At 38.1% G+C, this 22470-nt stretch overlaps 1 protein-coding gene across 3 annotated transcripts in view; it reads left to right on the forward strand.

Moving 5' to 3' along the window:
* Positions 1 to 22470, forward strand: part of KHDRBS3 (KH RNA binding domain containing, signal transduction associated 3) — an 89830-nt gene that overhangs the window by 13734 nt on the left and 53626 nt on the right. For all 3 annotated transcript variants that reach the window (XM_035561685.2, XM_035561683.2, XM_035561684.2), the window contains exon 2: positions 13184 to 13302. In XM_035561685.2, coding sequence (XP_035417578.1) covers positions 13184 to 13302 — 119 coding nt within the window. The remainder of the gene's footprint in view (positions 1 to 13183; positions 13303 to 22470) is intronic.

Consider the following 22470-nt stretch of genomic DNA (forward strand, 5'->3'; position numbering starts at 1 on the left):
CTCTTTCAGTCTTAAGTCTTGAAATTATAAATATTCTACTAGGGGAATGCTAGAAGTACTAGTTTAAGAAAATAAAACTTGGACAGATGCCATAAAAAAGGAAGATTGCTTTCTTTAGTGGAGGCACAGCATAGATAAGCAGGTGTTCCTACAGAGAGTAGACTCTTCACAGGTTTGGATCTTTTGCTGAAAAACTAACCAACAGATGTTGGTGCCCTCCCTTGTGAGAACTGCAGCTGAAGTGAGTCCATAAGCTGAACTTTCAAGTTTGCTACGGTTGTAAAGAAATCCTGTATCTTTGTCAAAAATTACATGAAGTGGCTCAACTCATTGTTCTTATTCTCAAAATATTTGGAACAATTGACAGTGGTAGTGATCTGCTTCTCTAATATGTTTTTTCATACACAAATGCTTGGGAATGCTAGCTGTTAAGCATGTGGGATAGTAATGATTATTCCCCTTCTGCTTGTTAGTTTGTAACTAACTTGGATGCTAAGGTGTTTTTAACTTTCATTTTATGTTCAAGTTGATACAACTTAAAAACTGTGGAATTTTAAGTACTTTTACTTTGGGTAGCAGATGTACAAACTGCCTTTATATTGTAACTGCCAAGCATGTTTCTATAAGTATTAGGACTGTACCCTGTGCCTTTCAGGCAGAGTTAAAAAAAAAAAAATTAACTTGGCTTTACTGCAGCCAAGGTCAATAATAAATGATAACAAAATAAAATCATAGTTTTGCTTTTGTCTTCTGACAATAGTAGTAATGGCCTTCTGAAGGAGTAGAGGTGATTAAGTTAATCAGAATGGTATGCTAGTATTAGTTGCCTTCTGCATGTAGAAGTTAGCCTCTGTATCCTTGTTTTCATATGTATTTAGACCAGAATACATAAATGCTCTAGGATTTGTTTAACTTTATTATGAGGGTAGTCAAATGCTGGGCCAAGCTTCCTAGTAAGGTGGTTGATACCCTATGCTTGTCAGTGCTCAAGAGGCATTTGGATAATGCCCTTAATAATGTTGCAACTTTTGGCTAACCCTGAAGTCATCAGGCAGTTGGACTAGATCCTTGTATGTTACAACTGAACTACTCTTTTGAACAGTAGGTTGACTCAACAGATATACATAAAGATTACACCAGCAGAAATTTTTTTTGAATAGCTTATAGGTGCTGAAGTAGTAGCATTCACTTTCATAGTTCATTTGAGCAGTGTAGTATCACAATGTGGGTATTTTCCTTTGACTTCAGTGATGTGGTAGTTCTCACTGAATTTTATAAACAACCTTATTTACTGTGCCTTCTGAAACTGAAGAGTGACTTCAAGAGGAATGTTCATATAGCTTAGAACAAGAGTGCAGTCTCAACAAGAATAAGCCTTAATATCTTCACCATGAAGATAATCAAGTATTGGAAAAGGTTACCCAGAGGTGGTGAAAGAGCAGCTGCTGAAGGCAGGTTTTAAGGCATGGCTGCATGTATCCAGTACATTGGGTTCAATAGTACTTCCAGTAAGATAGACTATGCTTGCTGGTACTGATTACCTTGAATCTAAGAAGCATGAGTTTCTGAAGTCCAAACACTCATATGTCCAGTACAACTGATTTTGCTGAATTCAGTGTAAGAACTTAAATGCATTACATGTGCTTGTGGCAGCCTCATCTGTTCTGCTCCATAATACTTTGAAGCATGAACAATGGCAAGCTTTTGTGATTTCACACTGGCTCACTAAGCTCTACCACAGTGCTCACTCCTCCTTTCAATGCAACAAGAGGACAAAAGATGAAGAAAAGCACCTGCTTTGAAATGAGGACAGATCACTACCCAATTAGAATTATGGGCAGAACAGACAACATAAGGGAGTTTATTGCCAACTACTAACAGACCAGAGTAGTCAGAACTAAAGTAAAGGCAAACCAAAAGTTTTTGTTTAGACCTGTTAAAGAACTGCTGCCATGGGGTCCATCTCCCAGGAGCAAACTGCTCCAGCAGGGGTACCCCACGGGCGGCAGCTCCCCCCAGACCCCCTGCTCCTGCGTGGGCTCCTCTCCACGGGCCGCAGCTCCGGCCCGGGGCCTGCTCCTGGGGGGGCTCTCCATGGGCTGCAGCCTCCTCCAGGCCACATCCACCTGCTCCACCGGGGGCTCCTCCATGGGCTGCAGCGTGGAGATCTGCTCCGTGTGGGACCCATGGGCTGCAGGGGGACAGCCTGCTCCACCAGGGGCCTCTCCACAGGCCGCAGGGAACTGCTGCTGCATGCCTGGAGCACCTCCTGCCCTCCTGCTGCACTCACCTTGGGGGCTGCAGGGATGGTTCTGTCTCATTTTTCTCACTCCTCTCCCAGCTGCTGTTTCACACAGCAGTTTCCCACTCTTGAAGTCTGCTCTCACAGAGGCACAAACAACATCTCTTAGTGGCTCAGCTCTGGCCAGCAGAGGGTCCCTTTGGAGCTGTCTGAAGCTGGCCCTTACTTAACATGGGGCAGCTGCTGGGCTCGTCTCATAGGGACCACCCCTGCAGCTCCCCTGCTACCAAAACCTTGCTACCTAATCCCAATACATCTTTTAAAAGTAATTTAGTTTAGAAAACATGCTCTCTTGGGAAATGTTTGGAAGAGATATATGCCCAAGTCGCCTACTTTCAACCATGCAAAGCAGTATAATGATGGGACTATAGACTGATGGGCACTGGATTTGTCTGAATCTGTCTAGACTATTTGAATATATACAATTAAATGTAGTATGAGATTCCATTGTACTTTCAGGTATCAAATATGGCTTTTCTGGGCTATAGTACCATAGAATTATAGAATGGTTTGGGTTGGAAGGGTCTTATCCCTGCCCATAGCAAGGAGGCTGGAACTACATCTTTGTCTTCCACTAGACCAGGGACAGATCATCCATAACCTTTCTGGGCAACCTATTCTAGTGCCTCACCACCCTCTAAAGAATTTAAGTTCTACTCTAAATATACCCTCTTTCAGTTTAAAGCTGTTATGCCTTGTCCTGGTGAGTCCTTCTCCAGCTTTCCTATAGGCCTCCTTTAAGTACTGGAAGACTGCTGTAAGGTCTTGCTGGAGCCTTTTTTCCAGGCTGAACAACCCCAACTCTCTCAGCCTGTCCTTGTAGGAGATGTGCTTGACCCCTCTTATCATCATTGTGGCTCTCTTTGAACTTGCTCTTACAGGTCCATGTCCTTCCTGTGCTGGAGGCCCCAGAACTGAATGCAGGTCAGGTCTCACAAGAGCAGAGCAGAAGGACAATCACATGCCTCGATCTCCTAGCTACACTTTTGATGCAGCCCAGGGTATGGTTGGCTTTCTGGGCTGCAGGCATGTTCTGCTGCCTCATGTCCAATTTTTCATCCACTAACACCCTCCAAGTCCCCTTCTGCAGAACTACTCTCAAACCACTCCTTGCACAGTCTGTACCAATGTTTGGTATTGCCAGGTGTAAGGACCTTGCATTTAGCCTTGAACCTCATGAAGTTCACATAGGCCCACCTCATGCCTGTCCATATTCCTCTGGCTGGCATCCCTTCCCTCCAGCGTGTCAACTGCACAACACAGTGTGGTGTCAACAGGAAATGTGCTGAGGGTGCATTCAATCCTGCTGTCCATGTCACTAAGATACTAAATAATAACAATCCCAGTATAGACACCTGAGGGGCACCACTGCTCATTGATCTCCACCTAGACATCAAGCTTCTGCCACAACTTCTCAAGTATGATGAATGAGTGACTTCATCTGCCAGTTCCTTCAAGACTCTTGGATGCATCTCATTGGGTCCTATGTACTTGTGTACGTTCAGGCTCCTTGTCTGGTCTCAAACCAGATCTTCTACAATGGGTGTGTCATCATTCTGCCAGGCCTTGCCTTTGGGTTCTGTGAAGCGGGTGGTGTAGCTACAGCATGTGCTGGTAAAGAGTGAAGTCAAAAAGTTGAGTACCTCAACCTTTTCCATGTGCCAGAGTATTCCATAGGAAATAAATCTTGGAGGGGGGGATGGAATGGACTGGAATTCATTAGAACTGATGTTTTTTTAAATACTAAATATCAATAGGATATTTTATATTGTTGTATTAAGGATTACCAGTGTGAAGTTGTACCATAGCCTTCTGTCAGTTGGGATGGAGGGTGTTGGTGAAGCTCTCAAGTTGCTGAAAATGACTTAAAGTAGGGGAAGATAATGCTGCTTTGTCTTGTTGATGGCTGCATAAATCTTGCCTAATGCTATGTTAAGTTGTACATTTGAATAATTGTCAATTACACAAAACATAGGGGTAGAGGATAGCTTACTAAGATACATGCTTTGGTGTAGGTATTTTTCCAGTATTAAATGTGGTTTGTATGAATCTGTCAGCAGACTGCAGAGGTCTTTGTTAGTCCTCTAAAAAGCTTTAAATATGAGATCTGCTAGTGCTTGTTGGTCTGCTTTAGCCTTTAGTAACTGGATATGCTATGGCTAGATGGTAATTATTTTGACTTGCCAATATTTTTGAAGTGTGATGCATGCATATCAAGAGCTGCGGAGCCCTTTTTCAAGTGAGACCTAAATTGCGCTCTCCTTTCTTGTGAATGGTGCTGAAGGAATCAGTGAAAAAAACTTATTCAATTAAGGTTCTATGTACAAAGTGAGGAAGAAAAGATGTAGGCTCCTGATGACTCACCAAGATGACAAGTTAAATCTTGCATGAATATGATCAGGTAACCCTTACACATATAAATGTGAGAATTGGAACACCTTTTTGTAAGGACTTGATATAGAATATTAATACGATTTTGTCTGTGCTCTATGTCATAAGCCTTATAAGACCTGTTTGCTTGATACCCCTATGAAATAAAATTACAGACTTTCATTTGAAATCTGCACTTGTTATAGCTTTATATCTACTGCAAATAATTGTTTGCATGTGCTGCCTTTGGAGGGAACTATAATGGCTGATGAAGTCTTCTAAACCTAGACATCGCTTGATATTAATGCCTATATTTTATTCTTAGCATACTCTAGTATAGAGTATATAATAGTTCAGAGGGCTTCCAGAGCTCTGTCTTTTGTTACTTGTGGGCTACCTGTGCTGTTACATGAAAAACAGTAAAAATTTGCAAACAGAATTGTATTATGTATACACTGCATGTAGTAGATGAACAGAAGACAGTGACAGGATCACAGAATACCTGACAAAACCTCAGAAGGTCCAATCCCCTGCTCAAAACAGGGTAAATACCGATGTTTTTACCATTATTTAGAAGAAAGCAAGGTTAATTATTTTTGAAGCAGGAAGGGACATGGAAGTCAAGTGGTTTTGTCCTGATAGGATACACCATCCAAGTTTGAAATGTGTGTGGGGGGGGACACAAGGTGTTGTTTATCCCACATGAATATTTAAGTTGCCTTTGGAATTTCTTATGAAATCATGGAACAAATGAGCTGATGTTTTTGTAGCTAGTGGATTCCTGAACTTGCTATGTACGAGTGACGAGCATTCTTGGAAGAAAATTGTCAACAGTGAGTAAATCATATGGGAACTTTTAGCACTTCATTATACACATGCGTTCCAAGGCTCTATTCACAATGAGATAAATAGTAATTTTTGATGAAGTGGGATGGGAATATAGGGCTGAAGCCTATGTTTACATCTTGTTTTCCTGAGAGGCTGAATGAGCATCTGTTTCTTAGTTGTTACTTCTCTTATGACAGTTTCTACGTTAGTATTTTCAACTATTTCTAGTATTAATAAGTCTTAACAGAGTCTCGTGTAGGCATTTTTGATGTAAAGGTGTTCAATTAGCTTGAATTGCCTTAAATAAAAAAGCCTATTCAAAATATTTGTCATATTGGTGACTGAAACGTATTTTCAGATTGGTGCAGACAGCAGTATTCAGACTAAAACAGAATTTACAATGCTTGTAAATGCAATTTATATCAAGATTGGTTTAAGTCCCTCAGCGTGGATTTTCATAATTTGAGTATGTTGAATATTGCAGACATTCTAGCATGAACCACTCATTTTATTGTAAATTCAAATCAGATTTGTTGTCCTTTGCTTCTGCAATGGCATATAAAAGACAGTTATTCTGAATTCAACTATTGTAATGTGCATTTGTTAAAATTTGTTACTTATACATAGTTCATGCTAACTATTTCTTTTTATATCAATTCTAAATTAGAACCTACTGTTGGGGGTAAATTTGTATTTTAAAATGCCTTTTATTTTTGAAGTATCAAGATGATGGCTGAGGAGACTAGGTGGAATTTTCTGAAATGAATACGGAAGAATGTGTGTGGGTACAGTAGTAGAGCAGCTGCATTAAACATTGAATGTTTCATTCCATTTTTCATTCAAGTTTTTTATACCCATTCAGGATGGATCTAGATATAACCATACCACAAACACTTGTCCATTATTTTTAAGTCTCTGAGGGTATTTTTATTTGATTACTTCTCTAATTTGCATTTCTCACAAAAATGAGTGTTTGCTTTGGAAAAAATGTGGGTGGAAAAGAGATCTGTCCAAGCATTTATTTACATCAGGAAATTTTTGCTTGTTGCTTATTACTTAAATGTTTTATTGTAAAAATTTGTATTTTATTTACCTTATCTGTCTAGCATAAGAGGTGTATAATCTGAAGCATGGTCAAGATCCTTTTACAGTGTCAATGAGATTAAGCCCTCAAACACAATTATAACTATTGTTGGGTTCGTTGTCCTGCCATACTGCACTGTGGACTTAGCAGAATAAATCCTGGAAGGACCTGGGAGCATTAAATCAACATCTGGCTATACAGACTTTCTATGGCTTTGTTTCAGTGCAGGAGTTTTAACTGCCAGCATTTTCAGAATTGGTGAGCTTAAAATGTGAATCTCCTGAGATAGAAGTGTGGATTTTGTTGCTGGAAAACTTACAAATAAGAAAAATAGTATGGAATGCTAGAGAACTTTACATATGGTATAGATGTTGTCTTTTAATCCTAAAGACTGTTCAGAAGTGGTTACTGATGCTCCGTATTCGACGAATTGTAGAAAGCTTGAAACTAAACAGATTATATTGTCCTAGTTCTTTAAAGAAAAACTATTCTGAAATTCTTCTAAAACTGACTTAGAATCTACTTTTCTCCTGTGGAAGCTAGTCTTTTTTCTCCTGTGGAAGTTAGTCTTTTCTCAAGGCTTGGATGTGTTCCTTAAAGGAGATTTAAAAAAATCATAAAACCACAGTCTAGTATGCCACAGTGTTTTCATAGTACCACTGGTTTTATTGTTCTCTTAATGTGAGAGCATAATGAATGTCCATACTGTCAGTTCAAACATCTGGCCAGTAGCAGAGATTTCTTTCAAGAAGTATCTAATGATATTTTCCCAGTACCTCCTTCAACCTCTTGGCAATACTTTGCCTAATGCAGCCCGGGATCTTGTAAGTCTTCTAAGCAGCAAGGGCACGCTGCTGGCTCGTGTTCAGCTTGGAGTCCACTGGGACTCCCCCGTCCCTTCCTGCAGAGCTGCTTTCCAGATGGGTAGTCACCAGCATGTACTGATACCTGGACTTCTCAGTCCCCAGGTGCAGGACTTTGCACTTCTCCTCATTGAATTTCATGAGGTTCCCATCAGCCCACTTCTCCGGCCTTTCAGGATCTGTCTGGAAGCTGTGGTATATCAGGTGCTCCTCCCAGTTTTGTCATCAGCAAATGTGTAAAGGGTGTGCTCTGCCCAATCATTCAGATCATGAAACTAGATCTCTGACAGTCCCTTCTAACACAAACCATTCTGTTTCTAGGTTTAACAAAACTGTGTCCAGTAATGATCCTTGCAACATGCTGCTCATTACTGGCTTCCAACTGGACTTTGTGCCACAGGGCCCTGGCCATACAGCCAGTTCTCAATGCACCTCACTTCTTGCCCATTCAGCCTATACACCAGTAGTTATGAGGAATCTTATGGATTCCCCTTGGTGAATATATGCTGACTACTGATGATTTTCTTGCCTTTCATGTGCCTGATAATGGTTTCCAGGATTAGCTGCTCCATCAAAATAAAGCAAAATATATTGCTGCTCTTGTACTGTTAGTAACTTCCAAAACAACTTCAGCATATTATAGCATTGCCCCTTATTTAGGAACATTCATAACATTATTCTTAAAATATTTGCATTTTGAAAATGAATATGGAAATTATTTCCAATGAAACTAGCATAATTCTGTCAACACCATATGTTTTCTGAAGTCATGATTGTTTTGATGTCTTAGTTCAGCCTTGAATTATTTACTTACTCTTCATCTGAAATAGAAAATTAGTATGAAATCACTTGAATTTATTATAATCACAGATCATAGTGTTTTGGGTTGAAGTGGAACTTTAAGAGATCATCTAACTTCACCTCCTCCACCATGGACAAGGAAAACCTCCCACCAGCCCAGGTTGCCCAAAGCCCTGTCCAATGTGGCCTTGAACACTTCCAGGGATGGGACATCCACAACTTCTCTGGGCAGCCTGTGCCAGGGCCTCACCACCCTCCGAGTGAAAATTTTCCTCCTAACACTGAACTAAATCTCCCCTCTTTTAGTTTAAGACCATTACTCCTTGTCCTCTCACTACACCCCCATGACAAATAGTCCCTCCCCAGCTCTTCTGTAGCCCCCTTTAGGTACTGGAAGGCTGCTGTCAGGTCTCCCCAGAGCCTTCTCTTCTCCAGGCTGAACAACCCCAACTCCCTCAGCCTGTCTTCACAGGAGAGGTGCTCCAGCCCTCTGAGCATCCTCATGACCCTCCTCTGGACTTGCTCTAATACTTCCATGTTCTGGGGGCCCCAGGGCTGAATGCAGGGCTCCAGATGGGGTCTCACGAGAGCAGAGTAGAGGGGGACAATCCCCTCCCTTGCCTTGCTGGCCACACTGCTTTTGATGCAGGCGTAGTGCCTCTAAGACTTCTCAATCTGAGGAAAAATGTACGTTTTCTTAAGGATTTCCAGACAAACTTAGCTTGTTTCATTTCCGTTGATCTTGTTTTGTAAACATCGTATTAAGGATAAATGCAATAAACATTTGTTTACTCTGGCATTTGATCTTGCATTGATTTACAAATTGATTTACGCCAGACAAGTACAGAGCAGCACTTCATTCTGCATTAAGCACAGGTACTTATGTTGGTTTAGCAGAGTGACCTGGAATCCTGGCTTGTAGTTCTCCTGTAGGAAGATTAATTCTACCTTGAGATTAAATGAAACAATTCTACTTTGTCATTATCTGATACATCTAGCAATATTGTTTGGTGAATTAACTGAGTAATCATTGCTTAGATCTCTGCTATGATTAAATGTAAAGGAGAAAAATCCCTGCGGTTATTTCTTCAACTAAATTCCTGGACTATTGCATTAGCTGCATCCTTGGTCTGAGAACATGGGATTTTAATCTCTAGCATTAAGGGAAGCTTTAATCACATGTTCATTTACTATTTGTGATCTAGATGTCGTTGCTTCATATAGCTAAGCAGTAGAGAATGTGATCTAGGGATTAGAAAAAAAGCAAATCTTTGTCTGACCTTGAAAATCTGATTGGATTTCTTATGTGATCTGACATAATTTTCCCTAATTATCTAAAGCTTGATGTACGTAAATGATAGATATCAAATGAGATGTGCAAATCTGATTCTATGCTTAATATTTCATATTCATTTCAGTTTTGAGTGCAATGAAATGAGGAGGAAAATCTGAGATTTTTGGTCACAGGGTCTTCTGTCAGTATTTTAGTGAACATGCATGAATGCTTAAGTTGGTTTGGTAAGTATGGGAATAAAAGGAGAATTCTTACTTTGTAGTTTTATGCCAGTGCTCGTAGCTATGGCTGCTCAGAGGAAAAAAATCATTTGAATTTAAAACAAATTGGGGGAAAACTGTGATCCATTTTGCTACTATTTTTTGATTGGTAGTCTCATGAGTATTGGTAGCTTTTTCAAGCAAATGGAAGCTTGATTAAACTGGGAGTTCATGTAAATAAATAAATGGTGGTTCTTAAAAAATGGTGGTTCTTAAAATGGTCAAAGTATACAGCTGTCTGGGGGTATGAAGACAGATCTTCAGACTAAGGGATCTATTTCAAAATTTGCCTTGGCTGTTTCAAGTTGAGTGATGATTGAGGTTGCCATCAACAAATCCTTCAAGTACTAAAATCAAATGATTATGTAAGCTAAAATTTAGGAAATGCAAATACAATGTATTGAAGTAATTATACAGTTGGGTCATTTGAGGAATGTTAAGACACTGTAATGACCCTGCTCTTAACTCTTTCAATACAGTTTAACCTTGGCAAGTCTGAGCTGGATGTTCCTGAAATAAAGCTCATTGAGTGGTGTAATGCTTCTTAGCATTTCCCATGAAGGCCCCTGAACCAGGGTTCACTCAAACTGACAATTCTCACTTACAATTTCTAACATCTGTAAATGCAACTGCATGAAAATAAACTTTCAATGGGGCAGCGTAAGATCGCAGTGTGTATATACTGTTGTGTACAACAGTGTATGGCACAACAGAACAGATCTTGTGTCAGTCTGGTTATTGGGACTCTCCTCTGCACTGATCTGTTTCAAAATGAAATCAATGCACTGTGCTGTAGTATTTGGGATCTCGATTGGAGTCAAACTATGCTCTTCTGCTTTTATGAAGAACTTCTATTCCTGATCTTAACCTTTGCCATAATTACACCGCTTCATCCATAAGAGTAGTTCTATTTTTAGTACAATTACAAGCTTTAGCAACATTTTATACCAAAATATACTAAAGAACCTCATACACTTCTGACTGCATAGTTTTGAGCTTTGAGTATTTATATTTAGTGCTGCAGCTTGTACACACTACTAAAAATCGATGTCACATTTGTTTTCTATTCTTAAAACACAAACCTTTGAGTATCCAATCTTGTCTCCCAAGAAATACCAGACCTTTATCACTGCCCTTGTTATATCAGGAAGCAGGGGTTATTAAAACAGCTTACTTGTATTAATTTGATATTACGCTCCAGGTTTGCATTTACAGTTCAGAAATTTGGACTTAACATCACCTGCTTGCTGTGAGTGGGAATATCATACCTTATGAAATTTTAGTCTTCATCTGAAAATGGATTTTAATATAACTTTACATCAATCTAATTGCCCATAATTCTCCAGGTCATAAAGTGACACCTATAAAAACCACTTGAATTCCATTGATCCTGGAATTCAACTGTTAAAATCATTCATACATTCCTCAGCTGTTGTCAGTCTGCATGTCTGTGGACTGAGGGATTAGGAATCTTTTTTGTGCTGCAATATACAGGTAACTTTAAAAAACTTTAAAAACTTTTAAAAAAGGTAACTTTAAAAACTTTTAAGTTGTGCCAGGGGAGGTTTAGGTTGGATATTAGGAAGAACTTCCTTACTGAAAGGGTTGTTAGGCATTGGAATGGGCTGCCCAGGGAAGTGGTTGAGTCGCCATCCCTGGAGGTCTTTAAAAGATGTTTAGATGTAGTCCTTAGTGATATGGTTTAGTGGAGGACTTGTTAGTGTTAGGTCAGAGGTTGGACTAGGTGATCTTGGAGGTCTCTTCCAACCTAGACGATTCTGTGATTCTGTAAAAGAAGGCTGCTTTACAGAATATAGATCCTTCAGTACATTTATGCTGCTAGAATGTGTATGATTAAATTTTTCTAGGGACTTGCCAAGAAGATTTGAAATTGTAACTGGGGAGGACTGTTCTTTCAGAAGTCTTCGAGTTAATCTGAGTGCAGAGAAGAGCTGGTGAGGAAACGAGAAAACAAGACTTGTGAGCTGTGACTGAGAACTGAGGTGATTTGGCCTGGAGAATAGGCTGAGGGGAGACCTCATCCTGTCCTACAAGTACCTGGAAGGAGGTTGTAGTGAGGAGGGTGTTGGTCTCTTAGGTGACAAGTGGTAGGATGCAAAGAAATGGTCTCAAGTTGTGCCAGAGTAGGTTTAGGTCGGACACAATTTCTTTGGGGAGAAGGTGGTTAAGTATTGGAACGGACTGCTTGGGGAAGCAGTAGAGACCTCCATCCCTGGAGGCATTTAAGAGATGTGTGGACATGGCACTAAGGGAAATGGGTTAGTGCTGTTACTTTACAGGTTAGGCTGATGGTTGGACTTGATGATCCTGCAGGTCTTTTCCAACCCAGACTTCTATGACAGGCTCTTAAGCAATAAAGAATAAGAATAAACTCCAAGCTTGTGATAAATACCACTACATTGTACTGAAGTAGAATACAAAGTTGCTTACTTTTGCTAAGAGTTTGATGGGATATTTGAAGATGGTGAAGACGGTTGTGGAGGACAAATGTTAAATACCCATTGAAGAACTTCCATAGCACTTCTGACATCAAGTTTTTCTATGCCTTGAGCTGACATGTTTAACGCATTGGAACCTCTGACAAGCTGGACTCCAATCCAGCGAAGACCTCAAGCAACACTTCTTTAGTGTTTGTATGCCCCTTTTATTCTATCACCTGTGAAATGATCAATTTTTCATTAGCACAATGGAAAGTCAATATTGGCAGGAACTAGAATCAAGAATCAATCCTTTGTATACGTGAAATATCTTTAGAATAAGTATGGTCATGCATCCTGAGTTCCTTTTCGTCGCATTCCTTCTAAAATTTATTCCTGTCATCTTGGCTCATACCTAGAAATCTGAGATTAGCGTTTTACCAATGTGCTTTAATTGCATTGCTGAAATTTTGAAAGCTTGAATTTACACTTAGTGTACAGTAGATGACCGTCATACAACTGCATGCTTTACAGCCTATAGAATTTACAGCCTATAGAAAGTCCTATATAGTTTATATAGGAGAAAATAGTCAAGTATTAAACTATACTGTAAGTTTTTGAACTTGAAAGGACTAAAGGTGTCTTGCTTGAGACATTTTAATACATAAACATATTCTGAATGTTAAGTTAAAAGTTCATTTAAAACACTTGCAATGCTAATTGAAAGTGCTGATATGAACATAAATATTAAACACTGTAAAAGCAAAACATGGTTTGCTGCATTCACCTGTGTAATATGTATTAATTATGTATTATACCACTAATGTTATACTGTAAGGTATTTTTGAAGTTACTGTTTAAAATTTATGTGGACTTTAAAATCTGAAAGCTGAGAATATTTAATATTAAACTGGGAAAATAACAGACATTTTTCTTTTAACAGAAATTGAAAAATTCCAGAAAGGGGAAGGAAAGGAAGAAGAAAAATACATTGATGTAGTCATCAATAAAAATATGAAGTTGGGACAAAAAGTTTTGATTCCAGTAAAACAATTCCCTAAGGTAAGTTCAGTTTTCATACTTTATAATTAAGCACTTATAAAAGATATTCTGCTAATATCTTAAGATGGTGACTGTTTCAGTATTAACCATCTGTACCAATGCTGTTCTGTGGTCTGTTCCATGGAAGTTGTAAGGTAGGAAATTCTCTTGGAATAAATGAGCAGAAAAGTGTTGCTAGTCACACATGAAATAGTAGGTTGAAAACAAGTGTTTTCAAGTATTTTCAGAATAGTAGGATCCTTTTTGGAATTGATGAAGGAATTATATTTAAACTGATGCTGATGTCAGCCTTTGAAATGTACTTATTGTATGCAAAAGTGAAGCTTTGAAATCCACTGTCAGAGGATTTCATTGTGTAAATACCTTACTCTCATCTTCAGTTTCAGCTAGTGTTAGTCTTGAACTCGGTATACCCACACTACTGAATTACGCAATGTGTTCTAGGGGAAGCAGACTATTCTATTAATATCTTTAACCACTGTGAATCCATAATGTTTCTTTATGGTCAGATGTTATCCTGGTTTAAAGTATTGCTGCATGGAGGTGTGTAGTCAATGTGTAAGACAGTGGAAGTTCATTGTTTTGTATTTCTTTACAAATTTTAAGGCTAATGTTTTGCAAAATCATCAGGATGTTAGTGTTTATCACCTGTTTTAAATAGGTCATCTTTTCCTATTAGAAATTTCAAGACTGCTTCTGTTTTTGCTCATGGGGTAAAGGAATGTCTTCATTCCTTCCATTTCACTTGGAGGACTTTTTTCTAGATAGCTTTATTTGCACTATTAGTGTTTTTCTATGCTGGGTAATTTGTAGAGATTTCTTTACTGCTGTTCAAAGTTTCATGAAATACTGCTTCAATGAACTTGTGTGCTTGCATACCCTTTATATGTGGGTACCTATTTGGAATTCTGCCTTAGAAATTGTCTTTAATGACTGGGAAAACTTATCTATAAACACCACACAAAGTGTTGTAAAGAAGGGAAGGTAACAAATAGGGGAAGCTTATGTGGGCAGTGCTTCTAATCAAGATGTTTTTCTTCAACTATTGTGTTCTCAAATGTTGAGATCTGTGGACAGATGAGCTTGAAGGGAGAAAAAGCAAGGTGGTTATTAAAAGGAGAGAGTCTTTTGAAAGATTCAGTTTCTTTAGTGTCAACTTTCTTTAAAGATCTAAACATTAAAATTCTTGTTTAGCATAGCTAGTGGGAAAGCCAATGCTGTCTTTTGAAAAGGAGGGATGCTTTGCTGTGTATTTAGTAGCTGTGGTCTGTGGACATTCTTTGGCAGTCTGAGATGGAATTAAGCCCAGTATGTGCTATAGAAAGAAACCTGAATTTCTATCCAAAGACAGAGCTTTGTAATCCTGTGTCCTTGTTTAGAAGACCAGGATCTAGGGGGCATAGAGTACAGCTACTGTGCCGAACAGACTTCCTATGTGAGTTCCTATGTCTCCACTAGTACTTTTTCCACAGAAAGGAGAACACTGGCACCTCCAGTCACATAAATCTCTTCTACCAGAGGGAATAAAACTAAGTATTTTCTGGTTTAAGAATATTTTATCCCCTAATTGGTAAGGAGGTTTTCATTATGTCTCAAGTTTCCATTTTATTATATAGATATTTCTGTCAAGCTTACAGACCAAACATAGTCAAAAGGCATTGGGATTTCTCACTGGATAAGGGGTAGTTTAGGAGGTGACCGTCAGTTCAAACTCGTGACAGGCCCTCTTGAACTTCTCTGGGAGGGACCCAAACAACAAGCAGTCACTGCAGTTAAGTGTTGTCTTGTTTACTAGAACCAGGCTTGTTTTATTTTGGAGCTCTAAAAAACTTAAATGTTTTGTACAAGGTGGTGTAGCTTCAACATGGCAAACTGAGAGCCTTATCCTGGTGTACTGTAGTCTGCAGCTAGTGACAAGATTTGAATGCCTATACACAAGGTAGCAGAGTCTTTTCGCATTGTTTGCTCTAGATACTAATCCTAGTTCTGTTCATATCTTCAGAGAAGGGCACAAATGAGGAATGCACTATCAAGTCTGTCAGGGTACATATGAAATTATTCCAGTCACCTTGGTGAGCTGTATTTATAATATATTCAAGTTCTGCGGAATTTAAGCAGAAGACATTATGGGGTGCTTACATAAAAACCTGAAATGATGCTTCACATAAATGGTTTATGCCTCTAGGTCATTCTTTCCTGTGCATGTGTTGTTTGCGGGATCATTTTGCCTGCAAGAGTTGCTAGAATTAATGCAAATGTCATTTGAAGAGGATGCCAAGTTGATAGTTCCTCACAAAAATAGTTAAAAGTTGATTCTCATTTGTGAGTAATTTTCTCCTTTCTGCTGATCAGTGTTACTGATAAACGCTTCAGAAGCCTGGAATGTAAGACTTAGATAAATATGGATGACAGCTGTGTAAAAAGCTCTTCTGCATGTGAATATTGAATTTAGAGCCATTCTCCTAGCAATTTTTTTCTTGCTATATGTTAGCAGTCATCACTGAATTTGACAGTTACCATACAAATTCCCAGACAAGGATACCTTCAGTTTTTCAGGCGTAGACTTTTCAGTGTTAGTGAAGAGAGAATCTGGTGTTTAGAGTTGACAAAGTTACTACAATAATTGATAAATCCATTAAGCATTGGGGTGCCAGTTTGGGTTGAATCTGGAAAATGTAAGTATCCATAAAGTGACAAGAAAAGCGAGGCTTGCTTCAGCTTTGCAAATAGAGTATTGTCTCCCCAAGTAAATGATGTGGGTTTTTCAGCTTAAATGGGATCAGAAAAGCAGGTTATTAAAGTTCTCAAATCCTTAAGAAGGTGAAGTATCTAAAAATGAAGCTAATAATGGAAGCGGTTTTTGCTAGCAGAAGCTCTTCTGTTAATATTTGCCAGTGGTTCTCTGGCAAATCATGATGCTTTGTAGGAATAATTGCAATCAATGAAATATCAATTAGTTTTGGTTGTAAATGAGGTCCCTGCACCAAAGCAGCCCACCAGCATACTTCTCACTCTTCAGATACCTTGCACAAGGTTTTCTGAGTTTGCTTTAAGTATTTCACTGTGCTTTCCCTCTTTAAAACCTCTTCCTCTGACTCCTTGAATAAATCATACAAGCCCCAGCATAGGTCAGCCAGTTCTAGCTCTGATCAGACCAAGCTGTGACTGCAATGACTGCTTGTGTTTCCTGCTTTGTTAGATGCATTCTTGCAGGATCAAGGCTGAGTCCTGTGCATACTCAGCCTCTACCTCTGAACCTCTACCTCTGACATACCTACATGGTGACAGGTTAACTGCAGTAGAAGGCTATTCAACTGAAGTTCAGAGCAGCTGGTTTTTCTTTGAAAAGAATCTGGTAGACCTCAGGTTCAAAAGTCAGTATCTTTTTCTTTTTTTGTTTGGGTGGTGTTGCTTTCCTTAAATCTCCCTGCTCCTGGTCTTCTGCTTATTGCTCCAACAGTTGAGTATTCATTCCTGTGGATGTTAAACTTGCCTTCTACCTAACAGTTATTGGTTGCTTTTTATGGTACTCTGTGTGTATTATTTAGCCATGACCTTCTGTCTTGCTCAGCCATGACAGAAGTTACCTTTAATGTTCATGCTACAGGTAGTTGGCCTAATTTTTGTCTGGACCTTAATAGAATGTGAGAGAAGATACGAAATAGTTTGTAAAGCAAACAAAGTAGCCCTGGGTTCAGTTTCAGTTCCAGTTGGTTGTGTTTGAATGATCTTCATTTGTATATGAACTCCTGTATGTGCTGAAAAACAGGACTAGTATGTTTTAATGACAGATCGTGTTACTTGTTGAGACAAAGCCTTGTGGAAACTCCTTGTAAGTTGCAGGTCCAGTTAAGTATTTTCAAAATCTGATTGTATGCAATCCTGTCAGGAGTTGTTCAGGTTGGTCTAGCTATTGAATTGCTAAGATAAGAAATTAATCTGAAGCATTTAGGTGAGGCTTGAATGTTTTGATAATGCGGTCTGCAGTCCTGTTCCAAGTGGACTTGGATTACGAGCAAGGATTAGGCTGCATACAATCCTAACTTTCTCTCTAATGGGGAAAGGAACAACTTCCCCAGGTAGGACTCATTTCCAGATTTTTACTTTTCTGTAGGGTTTCCACATAGATGCTGTATGTCTAACTTGGAGTTAGTGGAGCAAGATCTTGTCAGGTTAGGCATTGGAGTTTAGGGTGATTTAATATACCTTAATATTTGATCAGCTGAATATCTTTGACTCCAGGTCAAGTGTGAAAATGCAATCCTTAAATCTGTGCTTCTGTTGCATTTCATGCTTGAAAAATTTATCTTTAAACTTGCACAGACTTAAAGGTAGGAATAAAGTGAGCTGGCAATAGAAGGTCGTGATGTGGCTGTTTGAGAGTGAAGGGACTCTAAATCTATCCTAATACTGCTATGAAATGCCAGGAGTTGAAAGGTGTTTCGTAGCTTACATATGTACGTATGAGGCAAGAGTCTTATCCTTCCTCCCACACACTTGATGAATATTCACTGAAGTAGTTTATAATCTCAAATCTGATTTTGTTTTGTCAGTTTAGTGAACTCAAGTGTTCAGAATTTGGTGAAATAGCTTCCATGGATAAGTGGAAAGATGATGGTTTTCAATGAGGTTGATCAAGACTGAGAATAATTATTTCCATTTTGTGATAGGCTGCCATTCTAAAAATTGCTTACAAGGCTATAATTAAGTATTGTGCAGATCTCAGGAATTGGTAAGAAGTGGTCCATATTGTTTCACTGAAGTGATACTCTAAATACATTTTTTCAAAAGTTACTTAATTCTTAAATTAGTCTTAGCTCAACATTTAAAGTTAAAATACATATTTAAACATGACATTGTCATGTATAATGTATTTGCAGTTTTACATAGTCATGGAAAAATTAAAATATTAATTACATGACTAATTAAAAACAAATTTCCATAACAGCTTGGTTCTAATGATTTCCTATATACTTCTTTCATTTCTCATTCCTACTATAACCACAAGTGATATGAAGGAACAAGTGTTAGATTTAATATCAGAATTTTTGAAAAACTTTACAGTAATTGATCGAGTTTAATGTCGAATGGGTGTTTAAAAACTATAAAAATCTATTGCTGTTCTGAGGGCTGTATGAAGGAGACAGCAGTTTATGGTAGTGTAAATGCATGAAATATTTTACTTCCTAAGTAAGTTCCCTTACTCTTGAAATGAGTAAGGAAAGTCTTGAAGTTTTCCCAGTTTCAGGTCATTCTAAGGGCAAGTGCCCTGAATGTTAATTTAAATATTTTTTTCCTAGTAAATCTGTCACAGAGGAACTGTTGCAGAAAACTAATATATCAAGAAAGCTTTCTACGGCTTTGACACTGGCTGGCTAGAGCTTTACAGCTAAGCATTTGGTCAAGCATTTGTATTTTCACTAAGTATTTTAAGCTGGATGAACCATTCTCAGCAGACTTGTCTTGGTGGGGATAAACAAGGATTACTCTTTCTATTATATCCTACTTCCTGTAATATATACGTTTAAACATGATTTAGCATTGACATTACTTTTTTTGCTGAAATTCATATAGTAGATTAAATGCTCACAAAGAGAATGTCTCATTTGTATAATTCCTTTGTAGCAGTGTTTTTTCCAGAACTGTTTTCAGGAAATAGATTCAAGCAGTGCTTTGGTAAGGAAATAAATCTCTAGATAACTGTTAAAGGCATATTTTGATGTGAGAATTCTGAAGGAAATGGGTGTTAAGCAGTAATGTCCATAATCTCTGTACTATATCTGCAAAAATGCTTTCTTAAAATGAGGATTTATGAATACCTTTGGCTTAAACAGTAGCCGAAGTAACAATTTCTAGTGTTTTCTCCAATCCTTTCCAAGTCTGTTGCTCAGGATCTTGATACCATTTTTGCTAAAATAGTTTAATTTTTTTGCTATAATCTTTTTTCTGTAGGTACCATATCTGGCACAGCCTCGAGAACAGTCCCGGAACAGCTTCGTGATGATGAGTCTTTAATTTAATGTACTCTTAACCATAATAAGATCCTTGATTCTTATCTAGGATATTGCAAGCTGTTTTAATGTATAGACAGCCCTTGTTTTAATGCTACAGAATATCACTCATATGTGGCACTTGTTCCTAGTTCAGGTAGCTCAAGAGAATTATGAGCAGGGTAATAGCTTCCAGACCAGCCTGGACTGGAAAGCAGTGTGACTGCTTTAATACAATGTTAAGCTGAAGCTAGTGGACTTTAGTACAATTTAGGATATTTGTGCAATTCCGATATGATCATGCTGTACAGGGGAGAAAGTGAAAAGAGGAGCCTGGCATGTCTGATTTTGAGCTAGAGCTGATAAGTGACTGATCTGATCTGACTTGCCCAGACCTGCACCAATACCCTTTTGTTACTATTCAGTGCTAATTCAGAGAGTTTATAACATTGAGTTCAATACTGGACCTGAATTTGTTCTTTCCAGGTTCAGAAGGGCAAATAAACTTTAGGAATGTGAGGCATGGGAAGCAGCTGTGAAGCTTGTATGTGAGCTAACTTGTCCAAGAATTTAGATCTGCCAGACTTGCTTCTGGTTCACCAGCAGCTAGGCTGGATTTATTAACTTTGTAATGAAAATTTGTCTGCGTGGGGGTTTTGTACCTTAGGTATGACTCCTACTTCTTGACTACTTGGGATAATACCCTGTATAAATAGTGAAAGCAATTTAGTGATTCTTTTTGATTGTATGTAAATCTTGGTGAAATATTTAAAACTAAGCTTTTGCTGATCAGATGGTTCACATTTAATGTAAAAGGGAGATAAGCCAGTAGTTCAAACAAGATCCAGTATCTGTTCAAAGTAAATTTTCTCTGCTGAAAAGCTTCATTCAATATCAGATGGATTTTATTTACAGAATCTGAAATATCAGTCAATTTTTAACTTATGTGCGAACAAAGTCTTTGGAAGTATGTAGTAAACCATTTCTAGTAACCTCTAGTCACAGTCCTCATTTTAAGCTATATCTAGATGTACTGTACCTTCAAATCAGCAAAATTTCAGACTTGCAGTGCAGATTCCTCATGCTTCAGAGTTGTCAAATCTAGTATTTGTAGCATGGGTGCACAGGAAAGAATAGTTCAGTGGATCTCAGGATGCAGATAATACATTTTCATGTTCATTAAATGTGTTGTCTAGAACATGTCAACTGTGCAGCTACTTGAATAGCTACCATATCTAGCATCAGCACTAGATGTTTTCTTGTATTTGCAGAAAAATGCAAAAACATTTGGTATTAGTTTTGTGGGTCAAGCTTTATATATATTTACACAGTACTTGGTTTTAAACAGAATAAAACTATTTGGTTTTAAACAGCTGAGTAAACAAATCTGCTTTGGATCACAACAACTCTTCTCTGAGCTCCAAAGCCACCTAGTTGCTTTCTCTGAAAATGACATGCAAAAATAGAACCCATTTTTGTTGTTGCACGTGTGCTCTTCTATCTGTAAGTTGTTTATTTTTTAATGGTCAAGTAGTTTGTTTCAATGATGTGCTCAGCCCTATACACTGTAGTTAAAATACATGCTTGACTACTGCTAGATTGTGATCAATTTTTTGAGTGAAATTCCATTTGAATATTTAACCTACTAAAATATGTTTAAAAAATCTATATCAGATTGCAGGTATTCAACATTGAGAAATAATTCCAGCATGCTCTAAGTGGAAAACCTCATTTAGAAATGTATACAGTACTTGTTTTCCTAATTTATGAGGCTATTTTAATGCAAACATAAGTAACCTGAAATAGTAAAAAGCTGACAATATTCCATTACATGAAGTTTCCATTTAAGTTTAGCCATAGTCCCTATTCATAAGCAATGATCCTTTATAGAAAGTATTGACAAGGTGTTATGTTGACTTTTGGAAGTTCAGTACTTGATACAAACTATTTAAACTAGTTTAAATTCTTCCATTGCAGTTACACCTTTGTGATCATAGTCATAAGTCTGTAGTAAAGGACCTCTGAAAAACATGTGGTCCAGCCTTCTGATGACCTCCTGACTGTAAATTAGATGACACCTGAGTCCTGAATACTGTCAGCAATGGAAACTTCCCCCATTTTTGGCAACCAATTTATAACACTATCTTTGATAGCATGTTAAGACCTATAAGGACAAAAGTAATGTAACATATCTAACAAAATGGAGTTAAAGGTATCACCTGAGGATTTACTGAAATTTGAACTGACAGCTTCAGAAAATACTAGTTAATGAAAGGCCTTAAATTCAATAGCTGATGTGAGCTAGTCATTCATGGCCATTCATTCAACTGTATTCTGTTTCTAACTCAGGAATCAAGCTTACAGGTTCTAAAGGGAGGAGAATTAAGTTTTCATTTTTAATAGGCTTTTTTAATGCTTGAGCTTCTTTGTCTCAGGTTGAAGGGGGTGAACTGGAGCTGTAGACTTCCTTTGTTGTAGGAGGACTGCAGCTGGGCTTCTTTCCATCAGCACTTCCATTGTAGCAACAAAGGAGTTGGTTAGAGCTTCTACTTCCCTATTGTCAAGTGTTATAAAATTCATCTAGAGGAATAGCGAGATCAAATGAGCTCATTATGGCCCTCTAATGGTGGAGTACTAGAGGAAGAGTAAACTGTTGCATAAACGAGGCCAGAAAAAAAAATAGTTTAAATGTATTTTCTCTGTAGCCTTGCTGCATGTTACTGATTGCTAAAACTGTCCCTTTCATGATGACTGGGTCACTTTAGTTTACAACAGTTTGAATATCATGGTTTTATGAAGTCTTATTGGGGATAGTAAGTATACCTGAGTAGTATTTTACTTCACAATCTTATTCTGAATGGAATCAATTATTACTTTTTAAGTGATAATATTCCATAAATTCCAATGTGTGGCTTATGTTTATTGGTGCTTTTTGATTTTTCCCCCAAACTTATATAGAAGCCTGTATACTTTAAATGAATCTTCAGGTTTTTTCTAACTATCCTTCAAATTTTGTATACCTTCCAAAAGGTAGTACAATGATATACAAAGTTGGACTATTGAATTCACACAGCTCTTCTCCCAGTATGTGACTGGGAACATGCTTTGTGGAGATTTCTTGTGCCTATGGGCTCCTTTGAGCTCAATTTTTTCTTTAAATGACAACAGGAACATTACT

This window comes from Cygnus atratus, chromosome 2, assembly GCF_013377495.2.
Source record: "Cygnus atratus isolate AKBS03 ecotype Queensland, Australia chromosome 2, CAtr_DNAZoo_HiC_assembly, whole genome shotgun sequence".
Taxonomy (NCBI): Eukaryota; Metazoa; Chordata; class Aves; order Anseriformes; family Anatidae; genus Cygnus; species Cygnus atratus.